The sequence below is a fragment of the Neoarius graeffei genome, chromosome 6, assembly GCF_027579695.1.
Source record: "Neoarius graeffei isolate fNeoGra1 chromosome 6, fNeoGra1.pri, whole genome shotgun sequence".
Lineage (NCBI taxonomy): Eukaryota > Metazoa > Chordata > Actinopteri > Siluriformes > Ariidae > Neoarius > Neoarius graeffei.
Genome location: NC_083574.1, coordinates 7966706 through 7988806, shown reverse-complemented (window position 1 = coordinate 7988806; position 22101 = coordinate 7966706). Strand labels below are relative to the sequence as shown.

At 41.7% G+C, this 22101-nt stretch overlaps 1 protein-coding gene across 3 annotated transcripts in view; it reads right to left on the bottom strand.

Annotated features, from left to right (window-relative positions):
* Positions 1-22101, bottom strand: part of glg1b (golgi glycoprotein 1b) — a 136435-nt gene that overhangs the window by 55225 nt on the left and 59109 nt on the right. For all 3 annotated transcript variants that reach the window (XM_060923257.1, XM_060923258.1, XM_060923259.1), the window contains exons 2-10: positions 16839-16868; positions 15467-15553; positions 15039-15254; positions 13255-13458; positions 12938-13009; positions 12522-12708; positions 8083-8297; positions 7797-7918; positions 7494-7595 (exon numbers count right to left, since the gene is read on the bottom strand). In XM_060923257.1, coding sequence (XP_060779240.1) covers positions 7494-7595; positions 7797-7918; positions 8083-8297; positions 12522-12708; positions 12938-13009; positions 13255-13458; positions 15039-15254; positions 15467-15553; positions 16839-16868 — 1235 coding nt within the window. The remainder of the gene's footprint in view (positions 1-7493; positions 7596-7796; positions 7919-8082; positions 8298-12521; positions 12709-12937; positions 13010-13254; positions 13459-15038; positions 15255-15466; positions 15554-16838; positions 16869-22101) is intronic.

The window sequence follows — 22101 nt, the reverse complement described above, 5'->3', positions numbered from 1 at the left end:
CATTTATACACACTGGCACAACACACTGATGATGCAAGTGCAGCAGCGTGTGCGACTCGATCCTGAATCCTGCTGCTAATAGGAGGGTAAATTACCTTCCATAAATGACAATTTTTACAGAAGCTGGAAAATTCAGTGACGTAGAAACACGGAAGAAAGAACCGTGTGACGGGAAGCACTAAGAGACTGACAGGCAGCAATTAAACATGACCGTGTCTCTTTGTGGTGTTCTTGGTGTCCATGATCACCTGGATACGGTGTAGACAGCTTTTCTTCACCCTCAATTAATTCACACCTCATCCAACTTTTCCGTAAATTTGTCTGCAGATTTTGGACTTTTCAGGTGCTACAATGGTACCATGCTGGGAGCCAAAACTGCATTTCGCTTCGGAGAAATCCCATTTCGTTTTCCATTTGGTCTTCATTTTGTCCTTCTGAGCTTTACCTTTTATAGGAGTTCTGTGGGTGTGACGAAATGCAAACGTGCTGTGAGGTGCACGCACCTTGAACTGTATACCTGATTGGAATTCGTTCGTTCAAAAACACAAAGTACACAGAAAACCAGCGTTCCTGAAACATTGGGAAATCTGGAATACATTTTAAGTATTCCAAGAGCACTCCGAGAGCACAATATCGAGGGAAGCTGATGCCATAACTCTGGTAAAATGTGACTGAATTGAATGAAATTGCAATATGCATATTACCGACATATAACAAAGAATCCTGCCAAGTTTTGTGAAATTCCTCCAAAAATTGTGAGCGGAGTTCATTTCAGAAGGCGAGGACCCTTCCTGGGACGGACATCGCCAAGACATAATCCCCTTTCGGGCCTTTCAGCCAGCGGAGGATAAGAAAAACTGTGAGGGAAGTTGATTTCAGAAAGCAAGCACACCTTGATGAAATTGCCAAAAAGTATAAGTTGGTTAAAGGTGCCCTTCCACCAAAAACGTTTAATACTGGCTCTTTTTGAAATACCATAGTTCACTCCGAGTTGCATACGCATGCTGCATGTGAAAATGTAATTCCACTCCCATTCCCTGTATTAGCTTATGAAAGAAAATAGTTGGAAAAACAAACGGATCTGAAAAAGACCTACGAACTTGCGTCACTTCGGAAATTAGTATTCATGGCCTCGCCCACCTTGGCTTGCGACCGTCCATGGGAAGAAAGTTTGGATTTAAGCGCGAAGAGAGATTGCAGAGCCCATCTCGTCAGTAGCTAACGAAGATGACCTAACAGCAAGTTGAAAACATGTCTGAACAAGTTCGTGCCTGTGTTATTTGTGGCAGTAACACATCAACGTTGCAGGTTTGGGGAGACTGGGACCTCCCCTGTGCGAGTTACGAGCGTTCAAAGTCGGGCTGGAGTCGCCAACAGAAACGAAACCTAAGCGGAGCGCCGCGGCTCGCCTCGGGGCGATTTACGTCCCGAGGTGCGGGGCTAGCCCGCCCTGGCAGTGCTGGCTCGTTGGGGAGAGGGCAGAGGTCGCTGGCTGCCAAGTTTGGGGAGGCTGGGACCTCCCCTGCCCGAGTTACGAGCGTCCAAAGTTAGGCTGGAGCCGCCGATAGAAATGAAACCTAAGCGGAGCGCCGCGGCTCGCTTCGGGGCAAATTGCATGCCGAGGCATGGGGCAAGCCCGCCCTGGCAGTGCTGGTTCGTTGGGGAGAGGGCAGAGGTCTCTGGCTGTCAAGTTTGGGGAGGCTGGAACCTCCCCTGCCCGAGTTACAAGCATCCAAAGTCAGGCTGGAGCCGCCGATAGAAATGAAACCCAAGCGGAGCAACGTTGCAAGATAGAAGAGCTGAAGAAGAAATGGTTGGAATTTATCTTTGGACCGCCACCAGCGAAGTATAATGCAGCGTTAGTACTGTGTCCTGATCATTTCAACCACAGTGACTTTTCAAACTTCGGTGCTTTCAGTAGTGGTTTTGCTTCGAGGTTGTTTTTAATACTTGGATCTGTAGTCAAGACAATCGACCACCAGCTCACAAGCTGTAAGTAAAACGAACTTTTTGTTCGAAGGTTTTTGTTACAAAATAGCATGTTCATATTCTCCACGTTAGCATGCATGCCATGGTCACAAGCTAGACAGGGTTGAGAGTTTTCCACTTTTCGGCAGATTTCTGCTTTTTCTGAGTAAAAAAACGACCCTTTTATATTATGCCAAATCCGTTGAGAATTTTTTTTTATTAATTTCGGGGGGTTGGGGTATGTTCCTTCATGCTGTTCAAACTTTATTAACTCCAACGATGTTTACACATTATTTGTAAGTCGCCATCTTTAGTCTCGTTTAAATCTCGTTGAATGTGATGTAAAATTCGTGTTATCTACATTGTTATTGGTCAAAACATCGATGTCGAGACCATAATAGCCAATCAAAACAAAGACAGCCACATCCGCTTGTTCTGACTCACTGGAGGTAGCGTCACAGTGCTGTTAGCCAATCAGGAGGTAACACGTTTACATGTCATGAATATTAATGAGTAAGAGCTGAAATCCTGTCGTTCTCCCGCCACCCACTCTTCCACCAAACTAGAACAGCCTGAAACAGGAGAACCACAGCATTTTTTTTTTCTTTCACCAAAACCAACTCACAGGGCATTCATTCATACTAGAGACCACCACACAATTAGTGAAAAAAACGATGCAATGAGACCTTTAATAATCAAGGGCATAACTCTGATAAAATTTACCCATACTAAACGAAATTTCAATATGCGTATAACCATCATCTAACAAAGCCTTTTGCCAAGTTGTGTGAAATTCCTCCATAAACTGTGAGAGGAGTTGATTTCAGAAGAACGTACACCCTCATGAAACTGTCAAAGTTATTTGATCAAGGGTCAAAGCTCTGGGAAAATGTTCACAAACGAAATTAAAATTGCAATATGTGTATTACCGTCATATAACAAGGTCTTTTGCCAAGCTTCGAGAAATTCGTCCAAAAATTGAGAGAGGAGTTGATGTCAGAAGGCGAGCACACCTTCAGGAAATTTGTGAAAAGTACAAGTTTATTAAGGGCTGCAACTCTGGTAAAATGCGACCAAATTGAACAAAACAATATGCATATTACCAACATACAACAAAGCCTTTTGCTAAGTTTGGTGAAATTCCTCCACAAATTGTGAACAGAGTTGATTTCAGAAGGAAAACACTCACAAAATTGTCAAATTATAAATTTTGTTAAATCAAGGGCTGTAACTCTGGTAAAAAGCGACCGAATTTAACAAAATTACAATCCGCGTATTACCGACATATAACAAAGAATCCTGCCAAGTTTTGTGAAATTCCTCCAAAAATTGTGAGAGGAGTTGATTTCAGAAGGTGAGCACCCTTTCCTGGGACGGACAGACAGACATTGCCACGACATAAATCCCCCTTCGGGCCTTTTGGCCAGCGGGGGATTTATATTAAAAAAAAAAAACCCAATAGATAAATACGTGTTATTTACCAGCTGGGAGGTCCGTATTGTGAAATACTGTGACCGAGGTCTTGAAAAGTACTGAGCGAGGCCCTCTGGGCCGAGGTCAGGGTATTTCACCATACGGACCGACCTTAAGCTGGTAAATAATATATTTTTTTCTTTACCAAATTCTAACAGAAAATGAGAGCGCCCGAAAAGGAAAACCGAGCTGAGCCGCCATTTTGAATCCTCATTCACGGCTGTAATGCAAATGGCTTCCTCCTCGGTATACAAGTGCACTTCCATGGCAGGGAAAAAAAACTACATTTTGCCACCTATGTAGTCCCTATTTATACAAATAGGAGTCATTCAGGATTCAGCCATGTTTTTGCTCGGCGTTAGCAAGTTAGAGGTTTTTAGCTTTCTCCTGAAATGTTTTATTTTATTTCTTCTTCCTCAGGGTAGTAAAACTCGCTTTCGCTGTGAACACTGTCATTATCGCTATGCATGCTGTAAAATTAATGCTTTTCTCAAAAATGCTCCAAAAATTTATAAGATTTTTGATAATCCTATAAATAAATCTTATTTAAAAAAAAAAAAAAAAAAAGATAAATGTTGACAAAAAAAAAAAATGCTACCATGCTTCTTCTTGTTGTGAACGAGCGAGCCGCCGGAGGTCCGTAACTGGGGTCTGTACCATAGGATACAGACCCGCTCGCCAGCCAATCAGAGCGCAGGATTTGATGGAAACCGCACCGCGAAAAAAATAAGGCCCATTATCATATGACCCGTATGGACCCTCACACATTCTTAATAAAACCATTGGGAAAACTCATGTGACTGGACAGATACGGATTTTTTTTTTTTTAACTCTGACTGGGGGAAAAAATAAAATAAAAAAACCACACGCGGCCCCGGACCAGTTTCGCTCGCTTTCATTTTGCTCAGAATTGTTACTTTGAAAAATGAGCGACAGAACTGAGCACAGTGAAAGTGAATTTTATCAGCCGAATGATTTATCGGACACAGACTGAATGATGTGACTATTTTGTTTTCAAATCAAAGTTCTTTTGTGCAGACTTAATAGGCCGGTTGTCTCCATGAACTCCCCCCGAGTTTGAACTGACTTTTACTAACGATGTTCTCCTAAAATCGTTTTCATTTCGAGAAAACAGTCAAGTCGGTTGTATTTTACAGAATTCAAACTTGAGCAAAGGTGATTCAGCATATAAATGGATTGCGGTCAATCAAATAAAAATCAGTCGGTTCGTTTTTCGCACGCTGTTGTTCATCATTTTCCACTGTGTATGTCAGTTTAAAAAAAAAAAAAAAAAGCCATATGATAAAATGCTTCTTGACCGAGTGGGCGGGCCAGACGGGAAAATATTTGGCTCTTGGTCATTCGTATGGATGGTCCTTGCTGCGCCCGGTCCATACGGCATGACCTTGGGCCAGATGTTTTCCTGTCCGGCCCGCCCACTCAGTTAATATGTACAGATCATCAGTCCCGTTATAAAGTCATATTTGCTCATTATCTCCATCATAACCAGCTCATGATGCGTCTTGAGGAGCTTTACTGTATCTGTCACTTCTTACACTACGTTCACACTGCAAGGCTTAATGCTCAATTCCGATTTTTTTGTGAAATCCGATTTTTGTGTGAGGTCGTTCACATTAACAAATATATACGACTTGTATGTGATCCTCAGTATGAACGAAAAGCGACCTAAAAGTGTTCCACATGCGCATTGCAGGATACGACGACGTCACACGCAGTGAGCATGGCCAGTGTTTACGGAAGTAACCTAAAGTTTCCTGTGTATGACAGTAGCAGGGATGAGAATGAAAAATATTTAAAAAGTCTGAAAAAACCAGGGCGGGGCCCATGGCCCAGGGGTTCCAGGGGCTAATGATTTTTGGCTATTATTTATTTGTTTATTTATTTACCCCAAAACCATTAATTTTATCAGCAAAAAGTTGCAGTGTATTTGGAAATAAATTCCCCTTCTTGGTGGACTCCCAGGTGAAAATGATTAATATGGTACAAGAGACTTGTTTTTAATCAATTCACATTTGATGATTTCAAAAAAATCAATGCACCTTTTAATATAAACGAGCTCTACAGTATTATATTTCTGCATTTTTGCTATTCATGCCTTTGAATACTCTAATCCTTTACAATGAAGTGCAAACCAGAAAAAAACTTCTGTCATATAATTCTCTGAAGCTTTCTTCTGATGTTATCATGGTAGCAGGAAGTCTTGCATATTAAGCAGGCAACATTCAACATCACTCATCACTTCCCTTTCAACTGTTGTGTGGACTAACTAGGTTTTATCTGGACAGGATGTTGTGTAATGTAATGCATATACCATACGGGCAATTTGAAGATCGAGATGGTGATTTTGAGTTAAAGAACAGGCATGTACAATGGGCATTACAAATTGGAAAAAATTTTTTAAATCAAAAACTATAAGTTCATCTCGGCCTAAAAAAATGTGGGCAGACGCTCCCGCGCGGCACATCCCAGCAATTCCCCCCCATGAAATGAGCAATAAGTAGGAGAGTTATACACGGTATCATACCTAAAATTTTATCAGGAATATAGATATGACACTATGATTTTCCCCAACATGCTACATTAGACAAGCTAACCTCATTTATAAAAAGATACACACTTATATATGACGTGTATTTGATATATATGATGTATATTCATACATTGCTACTTTACGGAAATCTTCAATAAGTTTGGTCTTTTCATGCCAGCCTGTTGTAGACCTATAATGCACATGAAATGACACTCCTCACCTCAACATGTCCTTTACAATCATTTAAGCCACCATGGGCAATGCTGAAACCACTGCTGCAAACAGTACATCGCGCGAAACTGTCATTATTTTCTACCCTTATTAGACAGGGAGATTCTTTTGTGTAATCTGAGCTGAAGTGGGTTTTGTACTTTCGTTTTTTGGGGCGCGCGCTCTCTCTCTGCTATGCCGGTCGGTCCTCGAGAAAAGGGATAAAAGCCCGCCCACACTGAAAGCTGATTGGCTTATTTTGCTGAGTAACCCAATCAGGATGCTCTTTGTCTGGCATGCGCTACATGAACAGGCACACAGGCAGTGTTGCCACATTGGGTGGTTTTAAGTGCATTTTGGCGGGTTTTGAACATATTTTGGGATGGAAAACGTCAGCAATATCTGGCAACACTGCACACAGTCTCCCTTGCGCGCGCACATTCTAAGATGCGTGATGCAGACCTTAATGTTGCGCGTGCACGCTCTTGCTCGCTTCTATCAATATGCAGGAGACTCCCGGAAGTTCTGGGAGACTTGGGATGTCTGCGTTATAAGGTGACCACAGATCGTTAATCTCATACCCCCCCGAAAATTTCTCAACGGATTTACATTGATCTCAAAAACGATCATTTTGGTCTGAAAAAGTCGGAAATCCGCCGATCGGCGGAAAATTCTCATCCCTGCAGTAGGCAGCATGGAGTACCTGGCGATGATGCAGTTCTTGTTGCGACGCAGCCAGAACATGCACAATAGCCTGATGTTAAGGAGGAGGTTGAGAAGGAAGAGGGCAAGGGTTTTGGCTCAGGCGTTCTGCGGGGTAGTGACTGCAACCTCCGTTCAAAGGAACATCAAAGCCATGTTGTTTTAACTTTTTTTGAGAGACCCGCCGCCTACTTCAGCGCAGAATAGTGACGTTTGTGGCTTGTTGATGACGTGCAAGTCGGATGAATGCGACCTGGCGGTTCAGACTGAAGTCGCATATGAAAAGAGCGGATAGGAATCGGAATTAGGACCACATAATCAAACGGCCTGGGTCGGATTGGAAAAAAATCGGATCTGTCTCGTTCATATTGTCAATAAAAGATCGGATACAGGTCACATATGGGCGAAAAAATCGGATTTGAGTCACTTCAGCCTGCAGTGTGAACGTAGTCTTTAATAATTATGCTTTCAGACAACCACAATATGGGGAAACATTTCGCACACATCACTCGAGCTCTTACTCATACCAGGTTCACTTTGCTGAAAAAGATCTTTTGTACACTGGATTAGAGGTCATTAGGTGACTCACTTCCAGTCTCTGGAGATAAAGTACTGCAGCTCCAGCAGCCTGTGCTCGCAGTCCTCGACCATCTTTTCCGTGTAGAGATGCTCCATTAGACACGAGAGGATCCTAGATATATTTTATATATATATACACACACACACACACACACACACATACACACACAGAGAGAGAGAGACAGAGAGAGAATTTACACCAGTACTGCAGCCTGTAACCGGATGAAGGGCACACACGCAACGTGAGACAGTTGGCTTTGATCCACTTGTGATTTTTTTTTTGTCAGTTTGACAGACAGTTAGCTGAACTCACATGGGATCTCCATTGCGGATGTGTTTGCAAGCTGTCTGTATTACAGACTCGCACGCTTCATTGAGAGCCCGGTCAATGCGGTAATCAGCACCAGGGTCAGCAGATTGGACGAGTGCCTGGAGCTGCAGCGCGCACACAAGTAGAAACAGTTGCGGATTTTAATTATACAAATGAGACGACATAAGGAAGTCAGGTGAAAATGAATAAGCCAAAAATACTCATCCAGTTATTAAAACCATCATTATTCACACACACACACACACGGTTTCATAGCCCGAGTGCTTACCGCGCTCTGGCAGTGGCTGTCCATCGGCCCCTTGTCTCCTCGGCCCACCCTCATGAGACAGTGCAGGGTTCTTCCCTTACGGTGCAGGCCGGAGCAGTGAGCCTCGATCTCGCCCCGGCAGTGCAGCACGATCTCGGGGCTCAGAGAGAAATCCTCCATCAGCATGTGCCTGTAGTCCAGCATCTCGCCCTGACAGTCTCCGCTCACCGTGCGTCCTGGAGTACAAACAGAAAATCAGCTAACTTCTGCGCTTCAGTGTTGAAGTCTAGCGTGAGCGAATCAAGCTGAACGCTGGAACGCAGCATTCGTAAACGGAGGAACTGCTTACTTCCTTCATCGTAGCTGAGCTCTAAAAACCCAAAAAGCTACACAAAACCAAATGATTATCAGGACTTGGATAACACGAATTATTCTATCCACGTTCACTGGATATGATCAATCGTGCTCAGATTGGCTACTCTACTACTAGGCTATCAGCTCATATCCCGTGAGCAGTGTTGGGCAAGTTACTTCGAAAATGTTTTGCATTATTACTTGTTACTGTCATTTTAAAGTAATTAGTTACATTACAATATTTAAAATGTAAGGCATTACACTACTATTGCATTACTTTTAAGTTACTCTCACCAAAATAACTGGAAGTATGGATTTGGCAATCTAAATGTAGCTCATCACACATCCAGTGGAAGGTGATGTGGTATCTGACTGAGCTAGGCTTATGGTTAAAAACAGTAGAATATAATAGCCACAGTGACGGCTCATGGCACAATACAAGGAACAATCATCGCAAGAACAGACAAAAGGTGAAAGTCTGGCAAATTGTGATAGAAATACTGTAACTTTAGGCCTATTCATCTCATCTCATTATCTCTAGCCGCTTTATCCTGTTCTACAGGGTCGCAGGCAAGCTGGAGCCTATCCCAGCTGACTACGGGCGAAAGGCGGGGTACACCCTGGACAAGTCGCCAGGTCATCACAGGGCTGACACATAGACACAGACAACCATTCACACTCACATTCACACCTACAGTCAATTTAGAGTCACCAGTTAACCTAACCTGCATGTCTTTGGACTGTGGGGGAAACCGGAGCCCCCGGAGGAAACCCACGCGGACATGGGGAGAACATCCAAACCCCGCACAGAAAGGCCCTCGCTGGCCACGGGACTCGAACCCAGACCTTCTTGCTGTGAGGCGACAGCGCTAACCACTACACCACCGTGCCGCCAGGCCTATTCATATTAACATTAATTGAACTGTATTGTAATGTCTAAAGATATGACAGGATACAAAATTAGCATTTCTATGCCTTTATTGTTTTCAAGTTTACAGTATTAAGCATAGCTTATGCTTCATTAAAAAAAAAAAAAAAAAAAAAAAAAAAAAAAAGAAGATTAGCCCTAAGGCTTGGGTGGCCAACCCGCGGCTCGCGAGCCGCATGCGGCTCTTTGCCCGGTGTCATGCGGCTCTTACGTTCATATCGAAGTTTGTGTTTGTGTTTTTTTTTTAATGTGCGTGTGCGCTTTGCTTGAGTTCAGTATGGTATTTTCGTCAAATGCATCTTCGCTTTGCTTGGGTATATTACGGTATTTTCAGGTCATGTCAAATGCGCATGTGCGTGAGATAATCGCTAAGTTTTTGGGCAAGGTGTATCTTGTGTCAAGTAGCCTCTCAAAATGGCAATGAAAAAATGCACAGCAAAACTAAAATATGAAGACGAACATGGGACATTTTTAACAGAGTGGGAGAGTTTATACTTTTTTGTTGAACGTAATGGCAAGCCATTCTGCCTTATATGTCAGTCGTCATTAGCTCATTTCAAAGCTTCCCGCCTCCCTGAATAAGCAAGGAGCCAGATATGCAACACTAATTGAAAACCTGCACGAAAGCTTTGTAACCTGGTTCCGTGATATACAACTGAAAAGGCCACAGGTTACGTTCCTCGTCGACCCATTCAATGCGGAGACGGACTGTTTGAAAGCCCCGCTAGTCACGGATGAGGCTGCGGCTGAGTTGGAGATGATCGATCTTCGTGAGGAAGACCAACTGAAACCTGTTTTGAAGGAAGGCACCATTGAGTTTTGGAAAAGTGTGCCATTGGAAAAATACCCGAATGTGAAACGGGCTGCGCTTAAGATACTGTCAATGTTTGGGTCAACATACGTCTGCGAGTCTGTGTTCTCTACCATGAAACACGTGAAGTCAAAGCATCGTTCTGTTCTGACTGACACCCATGTGAAAGAACTGCTTCGAGTGGCAACGACGGAATACAAGCCAGATTTGAAGAGGATTGTTCAAGGCAAGGAATGTCAGAAGTCCCACTAAGCAACATGCATAGTAAGTGCACACAATATTGATTGCTGTAAATGACTGGCCTGTGGTATTAGTACTGACTGAAGGAGTAAATTTCTCTCATGTTGGTGTGTGACATTTACTATTAATCTGGCTGAGCAGAGGTGCGTGCTTGAGCGTGTGTGTCTGTGAGGGAGGGGGGGGCGATGTTCATGTGCGGTCATGTGTATGGTGTGGCTTTTTTTTTTGGTAATGCCATGAGTCCCACTAAGCAGCATGCATACTAAGTGCACACAATGTTCATTGTTAAAAATGACTGGCCTCAGCCTGTGGTCTTAGTGCTGTAGGAGTAAATATGTTGGTGTGTGACATTTACTATTAATCTGGCTGAGCAGAGGTGTGTGTGTGTGTGTGTGTGTGTGTGTGTGTGTGTGTGTGTGAGAGAGAGAGAGAGAGAGGAAGGGATGTTCGTGTGCCCATGTGTATGATGTGGCTCTTTGCGGTAATACAATAAAAAATGTGGCTCTTGGTCTCCAACTGGTTGGCCACCCCTGCCCTAAGGGATATGACTCCATTTCAGAAATTTAACAAAAATGAACATATTATGGCAAATCGTAGCCTACAATAAAACTGGCCTGGAAAAAAAACAAACAAAAAAAAACACGCCTTTTAAATCACAGCTAGACAATGACTATTAGCTATATGACGCTACCCAGTCTCAAAGTGCTTTTAATGATATTGAAGTGCTTAGGCATATTAGCCCTCGAAGGAAAGGCAGCTCAGTCACTTTAGTCTGACTTCCGACCAGAGGGGAGAGGGAAAAAAAAAAAAAAAAAAAACTCAGTTATACAGGACAAAAATGTAAACAAACTGTCAGCATATCTTCAACAACATACTCCGCCACAAGTCTCCTAACCTCCTGAGGCTGAAGGAACATCTCAGAGCGGCAGAACGTTAATTTTAGCTGCTTTGTGATTTTATCGCCACTCTCATCCTCCGCTTGCTTCCTTGCTAACTTCATGTAAATGTTTAATTAAATTACTGGTGCTATTTCAGGAAGTGGACAGTTCTTTAGGTTTAGCGCACAAAGTGCATTTGACTACGATGTTCTTCACATCCTTATTTTTCACAAACTTAAAGTAATGGGCGTGTGCCCATATGGAGAATGTGCTATCCGTCGTTAGATCAGCTGCAGGTTCGCTCATCTCTCTCTCCTGTCCGACTAGCCGAAAGGAAAAGGAAGCGAAACATTTTGTGCAGACGTTTCACCTCTGCTGATCTCGTGGTGATTTTGGCGAATTTGTATGAAGGAAAAAAAAAAACCAGCACTTCATTCCAGGTTAAAAATGCATTGTAACGCACGTTACTGACATTTCTACCGAGTAAAATATTACCAAATTTTTTCTATAATGCCTTACATTACTGCGTTACTGCAAAAAGCAATGCATTACAGTAATTCGTTACTTTTGTAACGCGTTACTCCCAACACTGCCCGTGAGTAGAGAAAAACAAAATGGCGGAGCGTGGTGCTGAACCAACAGAGGACGAAATAAAATCTACTGGAAAACAACCCCCCCCCGTGCAACCATCGATAGGTTAAGAAGCCCACCTGAGTGGAAAGGATTTTGTATAACGTTTTTATTTATTGAATTTGCAAAAAATAATAATTTTTTTTAAAAAAATGCCCAGTTTCTCAAAATCCAGTGAATGTGGATAGAATAAAACCGTTATTCCAGTCAGTCAATCTCGTCATACGTGGCTTATAGCCGACTCGGTGCTATGCGCCTCGTCGGCCATCAGCTCATGTACGACTTGATTTCATGGAATAATCGTTAAATAGAAGTTGTTTTCTCCCCAGAGCTTCACACGAACATTTTTAGAGGATTTAAATCACTTGAAACGGCCAGTCGGATGCAAATCCGAGACCGCAGATGTTCACAGAGGGCGGCTCTGTTCCTGTAACATCAGCACCACCACCCATGTCAGAGGAAGTGATGGGAGTTTTTAATTGTGGTAGTTTTTTTTTTTTTTTAAATATATATAAACATGCTGCTGCTGATGATGATTATGATGGCGTGGAAGGTCAGCTTTAATTTCAGGTCGTCTAAACAGCCATATTGTTTTGAAATGACTGAAAAACACACAGACCTCGGTGAACTGCAGACTCCAGGCAGAGCAGCAAGTACGACAGTCTCGCCTCTCGAGCTCGGGGCATGTTGGCGTCCAGGCTGCAGCGGTATTTACGGAGGTCAGCCTTGCACGCTTTCGCCAGAGAGTAACTGACCTTATAGTCCTGAGCGATCAGTTTCTGCCTCGTGGTCAGGGCGTCTCTGCACTGCGGACAGACGTGCTTATTTAGACTCCACACACAAACACACACCGCGATCTGTTTGCCATAAACATTCCTGTGGATTTTTTCAGGCTGTGTATGTAGCAGTTATGTGGATCACTCGGATATTTCTCTGCATAGTGCTGCCTCACTATTTTAGAGCCGCGTTCGGCGTGGCGTGCAAATCCAAACTCTTATTCGGCTTCGCTGCTGCACATGAAGATGAACAGCCTACCTTTTCAGACATCGCGTCCTCAAATTTGTGGTTGAACAGACATTTGTAAACCCTTCCTTCTCCAACTTGGGTCTGCAACAAAGAAAACACGTTTATTATTAATAATGAAGCTTCAAAACTGACGTCCTGCATTCCTGGAACGGCTTGATCTCCTCACACACACACTGCAAGTGCGTCGGTTATTTCTCTACAATAACGGATTTAATTCCAGAGCTAAACGCAGCAGCAGTCAAAATCAAATCAATCATCTCGACTTAGCCCTTGGATGCACTGCGGATCTTATTCAGAGTGAGAAAAGTAAGAAGAAGTGTGTGTACGTTTTCACAGAACCGCTCTCGATCATCCCGACAGGAAAAGTAGAGGTAGCGGTCCAGATGGAAGTCGTCAGACGAGAGCTCGGCCACTCGCATGATGGCCTTCTTGCACTCGTCTCGGATTTGGTGAACCTTGTCTTGCTGCTCCGCTTCTCGAACCACAGCCTTCTCCAGACACGCAATGACCTCACCTTGAGAGTGCAGGTCCTGAGGGAGAAACGAAATGAAGATCACACAGGTAATACAGGAACTTCCTGTTCGACAGGAGCGCCGTTTGAACAGAGGCACGCAGCCGCATATGACCAGAATTTTTCCCGATTTTAGCATTATCTGGAGAAATAACAACATTAAACGTTATGAGCAGAACAGTTACGGATTCCTTTAAAAATTACACATGGTTGGGGGCGTTGTGGCTCAGGTGGATAAGGCGCCATACCATAAATCCGGGGACCCGGGTTCGATTCCGGCCCGAGGTCATTTCCCGATCCCTCCCCGTCTCTCTCTCCCGCTCATTTCCTGTCTCTACACTGTCCTATCCAATAAAGGTGAAAAAAGCCCCCCCAAAAAATTTACACATGGTTTAAACAAATAAATAAATAAAAATTATTCCATGAAATCGAGTCGTACGAGCGGATAGCCGATGAGGCGCGTAGCACCGAGTCGGCTATAATCCATGTACAACGAGATTGAGTCGAATAACTGTTTTATTCTATCCACATTCACTGGATTTTGAGAAACAGAGCATTATTATTTTTTGCAAATTTGATAAATTAAAAAAAAAAAACCCAAAACAATCTTACCAACAAATATTTTACTCCAAATTTTCTTGCCTTTTTTTTGGTGGGAGGTTTCTTCTTTTTTTAGGGTTTTTCAGCAGTTAGCAAACCAACTTAACGTCAGTGGTGTTACTGCCACCGACTGGGCTGGAGTATGGAACAGGAGATTACTGGGGGCGGGGAACGAGTCTCTGCCATTTCGGTTTCTTTTAAATAATTTTGTGGGGTTTTGTTCTCGAGTAGAGTTTTTATTTCGTCCTCGGTTGGTTCAGCAACACGCGCCGCCATTTTGTTTTTCTCTACTCACTCCAGTATACGAGCTGATATCCTTGTAGTAGAGTAGCCAATCAGAGTGCATGACCGCGGATAGAATAAATACGAATATCCCATGTGAACGGATACGAACGTTTCCTTGAGTTTTCGCACATTTTCAGGCTAAAATCAATAACATCGAACGGAGAAAAGCAGGCAGACGTAGTTCTGAGAGCTTTCGGTAAGCTGCCAGTATGTTCTCTGCACTGGCAAAGCTAAACCGTATCCAGTGTACCGTCGGTCCATGTTACCAGCTTGTGAAAACAAAATAAGCAGGTCGAATAAAGACCGAAACAAATCAACTGGACTGCATGTTTAAGTAGACCGCGAATCCATTAAGCAGATTCACTTCCATCCTCCGACTAAAACAAAACAAAGAAAAACATCCTCTCGATGTGGAATTCATGCTGCGACAGTCACGGAGACGTCAGCACATGATGTCACGTCAACATGGTTACTCGCTCCGTCAAACACCATTTAAATTTGATGATTTTAGAATGAGCATAGCTCATTAGCCACCTAAAACTAACACTGTATCGCAGGCTCGTCTTTCCCTGTTAAAGCACAAATTCACAAGCGTCCTTTTCAGTAATTTAGTCAAGCTTGTGATGGATCCGGAATCAGAACGCTGGGTGTGAGCAGGAATACACCGTGGATGCAATACAGGTCAACACACACACAGAACAGAAATGAGCTCACTTTCTCCCCAGTGGTGATGCTTCCACAGTGCAGGGTGTTGATGTCCTCTCGACACTTGTCCATGAACCCGCAGATGAGGCGATAGTCACTGAAGATGATGCTGGTCATCTTCGTGATGTACTGGTTGCACTGGTACTCCGTGATGTTACCACGGTGATCCACCAGACAGGACACTAGATAGCCTTTACCTCTTTCTTCAACCGCACATTCTTTAATCTGGAAAGGATATTTAAAAAAAAAAAAAAAAAGACGACCACTTCAGCCATATAATTAAGGACATAAAAGTAGAGAAAAGAAACATATTTCGCCTTCTCAAGCAGGATCAGCACCACTTTAATGAAGCACCTTAGCAAGCCAAGTTAGTAAAAGGCTCTGTAAAAAATTTTAAATACAAAGAAGAGAAGGGAGGAAAAAGAAGGGTTTCTGACCTCTGAGATTGTACTTTTGCACACTTCAACTGCTACAGACTCGAACTTGGGATCAGTAGTCAAGTTCAGTTTGTAGTTCCACAGCAGCTGTAGACGGGGAATAAAAAAAAAAAAAAAGCCAAACCAGTGGCACAAGATTAAAATATAATTTCAAAAGCGGTGCTAAAAACCAGCGAGAACGTTTTTAATGTAATATACCGTAATTGATGCATACGTCAGTATTCAGACCTCAAACGTATCTAGGACTTGAGCATTATTCAAAAAAAAGTGTTCCACAGGTCAGATTGAGTTTGCCATAAACAAAGGCGTGTCTAGGTGACATGCTGATAAATCCACACATTTAACTGTACGTCTCCAAAAAAATTACACAAACTAGGGTGCGCTGGATAATGATCGTAAAAACCTTATTGTTTTATTCCTCACGATTATCTAAACGCTTTCTACCTTTTCATTCATACATATACATTATTTACCAGCTGGGAGGTCCGTATCGTGAAATACCGTGACCGAGGTCTTCAAAGTACTCACCGAGGCCCAAGGTCACGGTATTTCACCATACAGACCGACCTTAAGCTGATAAATAATAATTTTTTTTTCCTTTACCAAATTCTACCAGAAAACGAGAGCCCCCGAAAGGGAAAACCGAGCCGAGCCGCCATTTTGAATCCTCATTCATGGCTGTAATGCAAATTGCTTCCTCCTCGGTATACAAGTGCACTTCCATGGCAGGGAAAAACCTACATTTTGCCGCCTATGTAGTCCCCTATTTATACAAAAGTGAGTCATTCAGGATTCAGCCATGTTTTTGCTCGGCGTAAGCAACAGTTAGAGGTTTTTAGCTTTCTCCCGAAATGTTTTCTTTTATTTCTTCTTCCTCAGGGTAGTAAAACTCGCTTTTGCTATGAAGACTGTCGCTATCCATGCTGTAAAATTAATGCTGTTCTCCTGAGAAATGCTGGCAAAAATTTATAAGATTTTTGATAATCTTATAAATAAATCTTATTTAAAAAAAAAATGTTGACAAAAAAAAAAAAAAAATGCTATCACGTTTGTTGTTGTCGTCGTGAATGAACGAGTCGCCAGAGGTCCGTAACTGGGGTCCGTATCATAGGATATGGACCCGCTCGCCAGCCAATCAGAGCGCAGAATTTGGACCGCGAAAAAAATTGCGATATTAGTCGTACCATTTATTCATTTTTAATTAAATTGCTCGCTTTTATGTTGCATCAAGAAAGCAAAATCGGCTTTTTATTAAGCTCGGAGAATCTGGCTATGAAACACAAAACACATTATATATGACACGAAATGCACTTTAATGCAATTCACACTGACTTCAAGGAGATGAAAGGTGAGTGAGTATCTGAGCACTTACATGGTTGCAGTCAGAAGCGATCTCTGTTTCCTGTCAAAGAAAAAGACAAAAGATGGCGATCAGATGGTGCTACATCTCAACAGCTTGACAGAAACAAAGCAAAAAGGACCGACGCTTCAATTTGGCAGACGCTTCAATCCAAAAACAAAGCTGTAAAAGGAGCCGACAGTTACATAAGAGCAAGACGGCCAAATGTTTCCACAAACTAATCAAACAACCACGAATGTAGTGGTTAGAAAAAAGAAAGACGGAAAATAAAAACCGAAACTTAGCATGAAGCGCGATCAATCGATCCTCAAGTTAATCACTGTACAGTGGCATGCAAAAGTTTGGGCACCCTTCCTGAAAACGTCCGTTACTGTGAATAGTTAAGTGAGCAGAAGATGAACTGATCACCAAAAGGCATAAAGGTAAAGACGACACATTTCTGTTCAGCGTTTTCTGCAAGATTTGTGTATTATTTTTGTTTTGTACAATTGGAGAGTGAAAAAAGAAAAGGAACACCATGCGAAAGTTCAGGCACCCCAATACATTTGAGTTCTCAGGTAACTTTTCCCAAGGTTCCAGACCTTAATTAGCTTATTGAGCTGTGGCTTGTTCAAATTCTTCGTTAGGAAAGCTCAGATGATGCAGATTTCAAAGCTGTATAAATTCTCTGACTCCTCAAACTTGTCCCTAAAATCAACAGCCATGGGCTCCTCTAAGCAACTCCGTCGCATTCTGAATAATAAAATAATTGACGCTCACAAAGCAGGAGAAGGCTACAAGAACGTAGCAAAGTGTTTTCAGGTAGCTGCTTCCTCAGACTGTAATGTTATTAAGAAATGGCAGTTAACAGAAACAGTGGAGATCAAGGTGAGGTCTGGAAGATGAAGAAAACTTTCTGAAAGAACTGCTCATTGGATTGCTAGAAAGGCAAATAAAATAAAAAACCCTGTTTGACTGCAAAAGACCTTCAGAAAGATTTAGCAGACCCTGGAGTGGTGGTGCACTGTTCTACTGTGCAGCGACACCTGAACAAATATGACCTTCATGGGAGAGTCATCATGAAGTAATTCACTGTACTTAAATTATTGCTCAGTGGTGTGGGGAAATACGTATAAAAAAATGTTCACTTCATGCAATAACTATACTTCAAAAAAGAGCTATAAGAATAATTCATAGTGCTGGTTACAGAGGTCATACTAATTCACTATTCTTAAATTCAAAATGTTTAAAATTCAGGGATATTATAGAATATAAAACTGCCTTAATAAATGTACAAAGTAAGGAATTACAGTATAAAGTGCCAAGGAATATCCAAACAATGTTCTCGGATAGAGAGGGGGGCTATAATTTTAGGGGGAAATTGAAATTTAAAATTTGCATTGCTCGGACAACGTTAAAAATGTTCAGTATTTCTATTTGTGGAGTAAAGCTATGGAACAGTTTGAATGTGGAGCTCATGAAATGTACAACTATAAACCAGTTAAAAAAAAAAGGTATAAGGAACAGATCTTTATAGGGAGGAGGAATTACAATAACATGCTATTGATAATATAAGTGTATATGTGTGGGTATGGGTACATACGGATATATTATATAAAAAGTGTGTGTGTGTGTAGTGCATAATTGTATATAATATGCATAATTATGACATGGGTGTCTGTGTACGTATGGATTGTATAGTTATAGGTAGGTGTATATGTATTGTGTGTATATATATATATATATATGCATAAGTATTTGTATATATATATTTTAGTGCTGTCAAGCGATTAAAATATTTAATCGCGATTAATGTCGCAACTGTCATAGTTAACTCGCGATTAATCACAATTTAATCGCACATTTTTGTCACATAAAAAAACATTGCAATTCTCTTATCAGCATAAAAAAAAAAAAAAGAATAGGCTTGCTTTGTACCAATGTTTTTTTGTTTTATTGCAAAGCATAACACGTCTTGACACAGCCACTGCAAAGTGAAACCTAAGTCGAGCACCGGCGCGGGGCTAATCAGAGAGACAGGTTACACAGTGACGGTAGGCTTGACATGCTTGATTATAATATAAAGTACACTATTATATTAACTTTAAGTTGTTCGTTGATAAATATTGCATTGAATCTGATCTTTACTGTTTCAGCTCACTTAACACATTTTGTACTTTTACACTTTCTGCCTGTTGATGCGTCGCGCTGTCCAATCAGAGGCGGCCAAATTTGCATATTACAGGAAGGATTTCTGGGATAGCATTGAGTTTACAGTTCAGAGGGATCTGGCTTCTTTAGACGCTGTCTTCTTAAAACTGAATAAATATTTAAAAAGAGCCAAATGAGCCAGTCTTTTGAACGGCTCTTTTCAAAGAACGGATCACAAAGATGCGGATCCCATCAAAGAGCCATAAATCCCATCTCTACTAGCGCGCCCTGCCCGCTCTGGTTCTTTGGGGGGGAGGGCAGAGGACTCTGGCTGTGCGGGGCGTGGCATTACAGTCTAGCTGCTATTGGTTTTCTAAGCAAAGTCTCTGTTCCAAGTTCCTGGCAGTTTCAAAAGCTTATGAAAAACCTACATCATGTCACAGAGCATTAATCTCGCGATAAAAAAATGATCGCCGTTAAAATTGAGTCAAGTTAACACGTTAATAACACGACATTTTTGACAGCACTTATATATATATATATATATATATATATATGAATGATTTGAGCGATATTATACCATGTTGGTATGTCTTGGTATTTTTTTGTTGTTGATTTTGCTTTCTTTTGTATATACAGTTTATTGTGGAAAGTGATGTTTGATTAACGGTGGTATAGAGGGTTAGGATTTGATAAGTTATTTACTTCTTCCTAATCCTTACCGAACATTATTATGTTACTGCCTTGTGGCTATGCTATTCTGTTTATGACGATGTTTTGATGATTGCATTTTTTATTTTTAGTTTTTTTTTTGTTTGTTTTTATATCTTCTTTACTGTTCGGAATAAAGCAAATCAATCAATCAATCAGAAGAAAACCGTTCCTGCGTCCTAGCCACAAAATTCAGCGTCTGAAGTTTGCAAATGAACATCTAAATAAGCCTGATGCATTTTGGAAACAAGTCCTGTGGAATGATGAAATCAAAATAGAACGTTTTGGCCACAATGTGCAAAGGTATGTTTGGAGAAAAAAGGGTGCCAAATTCCAGGAAAAGAACACCTCTCCGACTCTGAAGCATGGGTGTGGATCCATCATGCTTTGGGGTTGTGTTGCGGCCAGTGGCACAGGGCACATTTCATTGGTCGAGGGAAGCATGGATTCGAATAAATACCAGCAAATTCTGGAAGCAAACATCACACCATCTGTAAAAAAGTTGAAGTTAAAAAGAGGACGGGTCCTACACTAAGACGATGATCCAAAACACACCTCAAAATCTACAATGGAATACCTCAAGAGGCACAAGCTGAGGCCATCCTTAAAAAAAAATCCGTTTCCTGTCCACCGGGTGAGCAAAAAATTCAGTCGGGAGGGAGGGATTTTTTTTTTTTAATATATGGATGGATAAGAAATCGCAATGCTGTGTTTGCTTTTTCTTTCAGTACTTTATTACAAAAGCAGACACATTTAATAAAATGACACTTTAATCAACTGAAACTTGTACAAAAACTTTAAGTTAGCATTTTAAATGCTGACTGCAACATTTGCAAAACTTTTACAAAAGGTACTTAAAATGCCCGACACACGGACTTTTTGTAGTTCTAAATCGACCGTTAGGCCTAGTTCGGATGAAATTACACTATTAAAATCATCACTGAATGATTTGTTTTTCTGAATCTTTACCATTTTGCGATTTCACACTTAAGCAAAATTTAAAACTCCAGATCTCCTTCCTTCATGGTGGCGGCCATTTTTTTGTGCCGCACGGCGCATGCGCAGAGCTGATTCAGTTCAGAGTGCGCGCGCACTCGGCGGAGGCAGTAGTGTGTCGGAGGGAACAGAAGCAGAGATAACGCTTATTTTGTCTCCGGTAAACCAGTCTTCTCTCGTTCAATTACGTGCTGGCATCAAAAGACACGGTTGGTTGTAAATGAAACCAAACTGAGTCGTTGGAGTGTATTTTCATACACAAATGGAGAAATGTTCGCTGAGTGTTTGTGTAGCCACCACTGCAGACCGCTGTCGTTGTTAATTCATAGCATGCTCAGCTGCGTGGCTCAGGTGGATAAGGCGCCACACCATAAATCTGGGGACCCGGGTTCGATTCCGGCCCGAGGTCATTTGCCGATCCCTCCCCGTCTCTCTCCCGCTCATTTCCTGTCTCTACACCGTCCTATCCAATAAAGGTGAAAAAAAACCCAAAAAATATCTTTTAAAAAAAAATGTCGAAAAACCGGCGTTAAAAAAAAAAAAAAATTCAACCACACAAACGGCACTCACCCGGCCGGTGGACCGGAAACAGAACATTTTTTAATAATGGCCTGAAGGTTTTGCCCGGGCCCTCACAGTCCCCTGACCTAAACATCATTGAAAATCTGTGGATAGATCTCAAAAGAGCAGTGCATGCAAGACAGCCCAGGAAACTTGTAGAACTGGAAGCCTTTAGCAAGGACGAATGTGTGAAAATCCCCCAGGTAAGAACTGAAAGATTATTAGCTGGCTACAAAAAGTGTTTACAAGCTGTGATACTTGCCAAAGGGGTGTTACTAGGTACTAACCATGCAGGGTGCCCAAACTTTTGCTTCGGGCCCTTTTCCTTTTGAAAATGTAAAAGATGAAAAAAAAAAGTGTTTCTGCTTAAAATATAAAGGGAATGAGTCATCTTTAACTTTATGCCTTTTGGAGATCATTTCATCTTGCTTAACTGTTCACGGTATCAGCAATTTTGACCAGGGGTGCCCAAACTTTTGCATACCACTGTAACTTTATAACGAGCTACTAACCAACTGATGGGACAATTATCAAATCAATATTCTATTTCAATTTTAGTTGTGTAACTCTTTCAACAGTAAAACAGGTCACAAAGCAGCTTTAGAGAAATCATAGAGTTCGATCTCTAATTAATGAACCGGAGGCAAAACTGGCGATGATTAACTTCCTGAAACAAGACGAGGAAGAAACCTCGAGAGGGAATGGATTATCTTTTACCTAGAAAGGTGCATGTTTACAACCCCGATTCCAAAAAAGTTGGGAAAAAGTACAAATTGTAAATAAAAACGGAATGCAATAATTTACAAATCTCAAAAACTGATATTGTATTCACAATAGAACATAGACAACATATCAAATGTCGAAAGTGAGACATTTT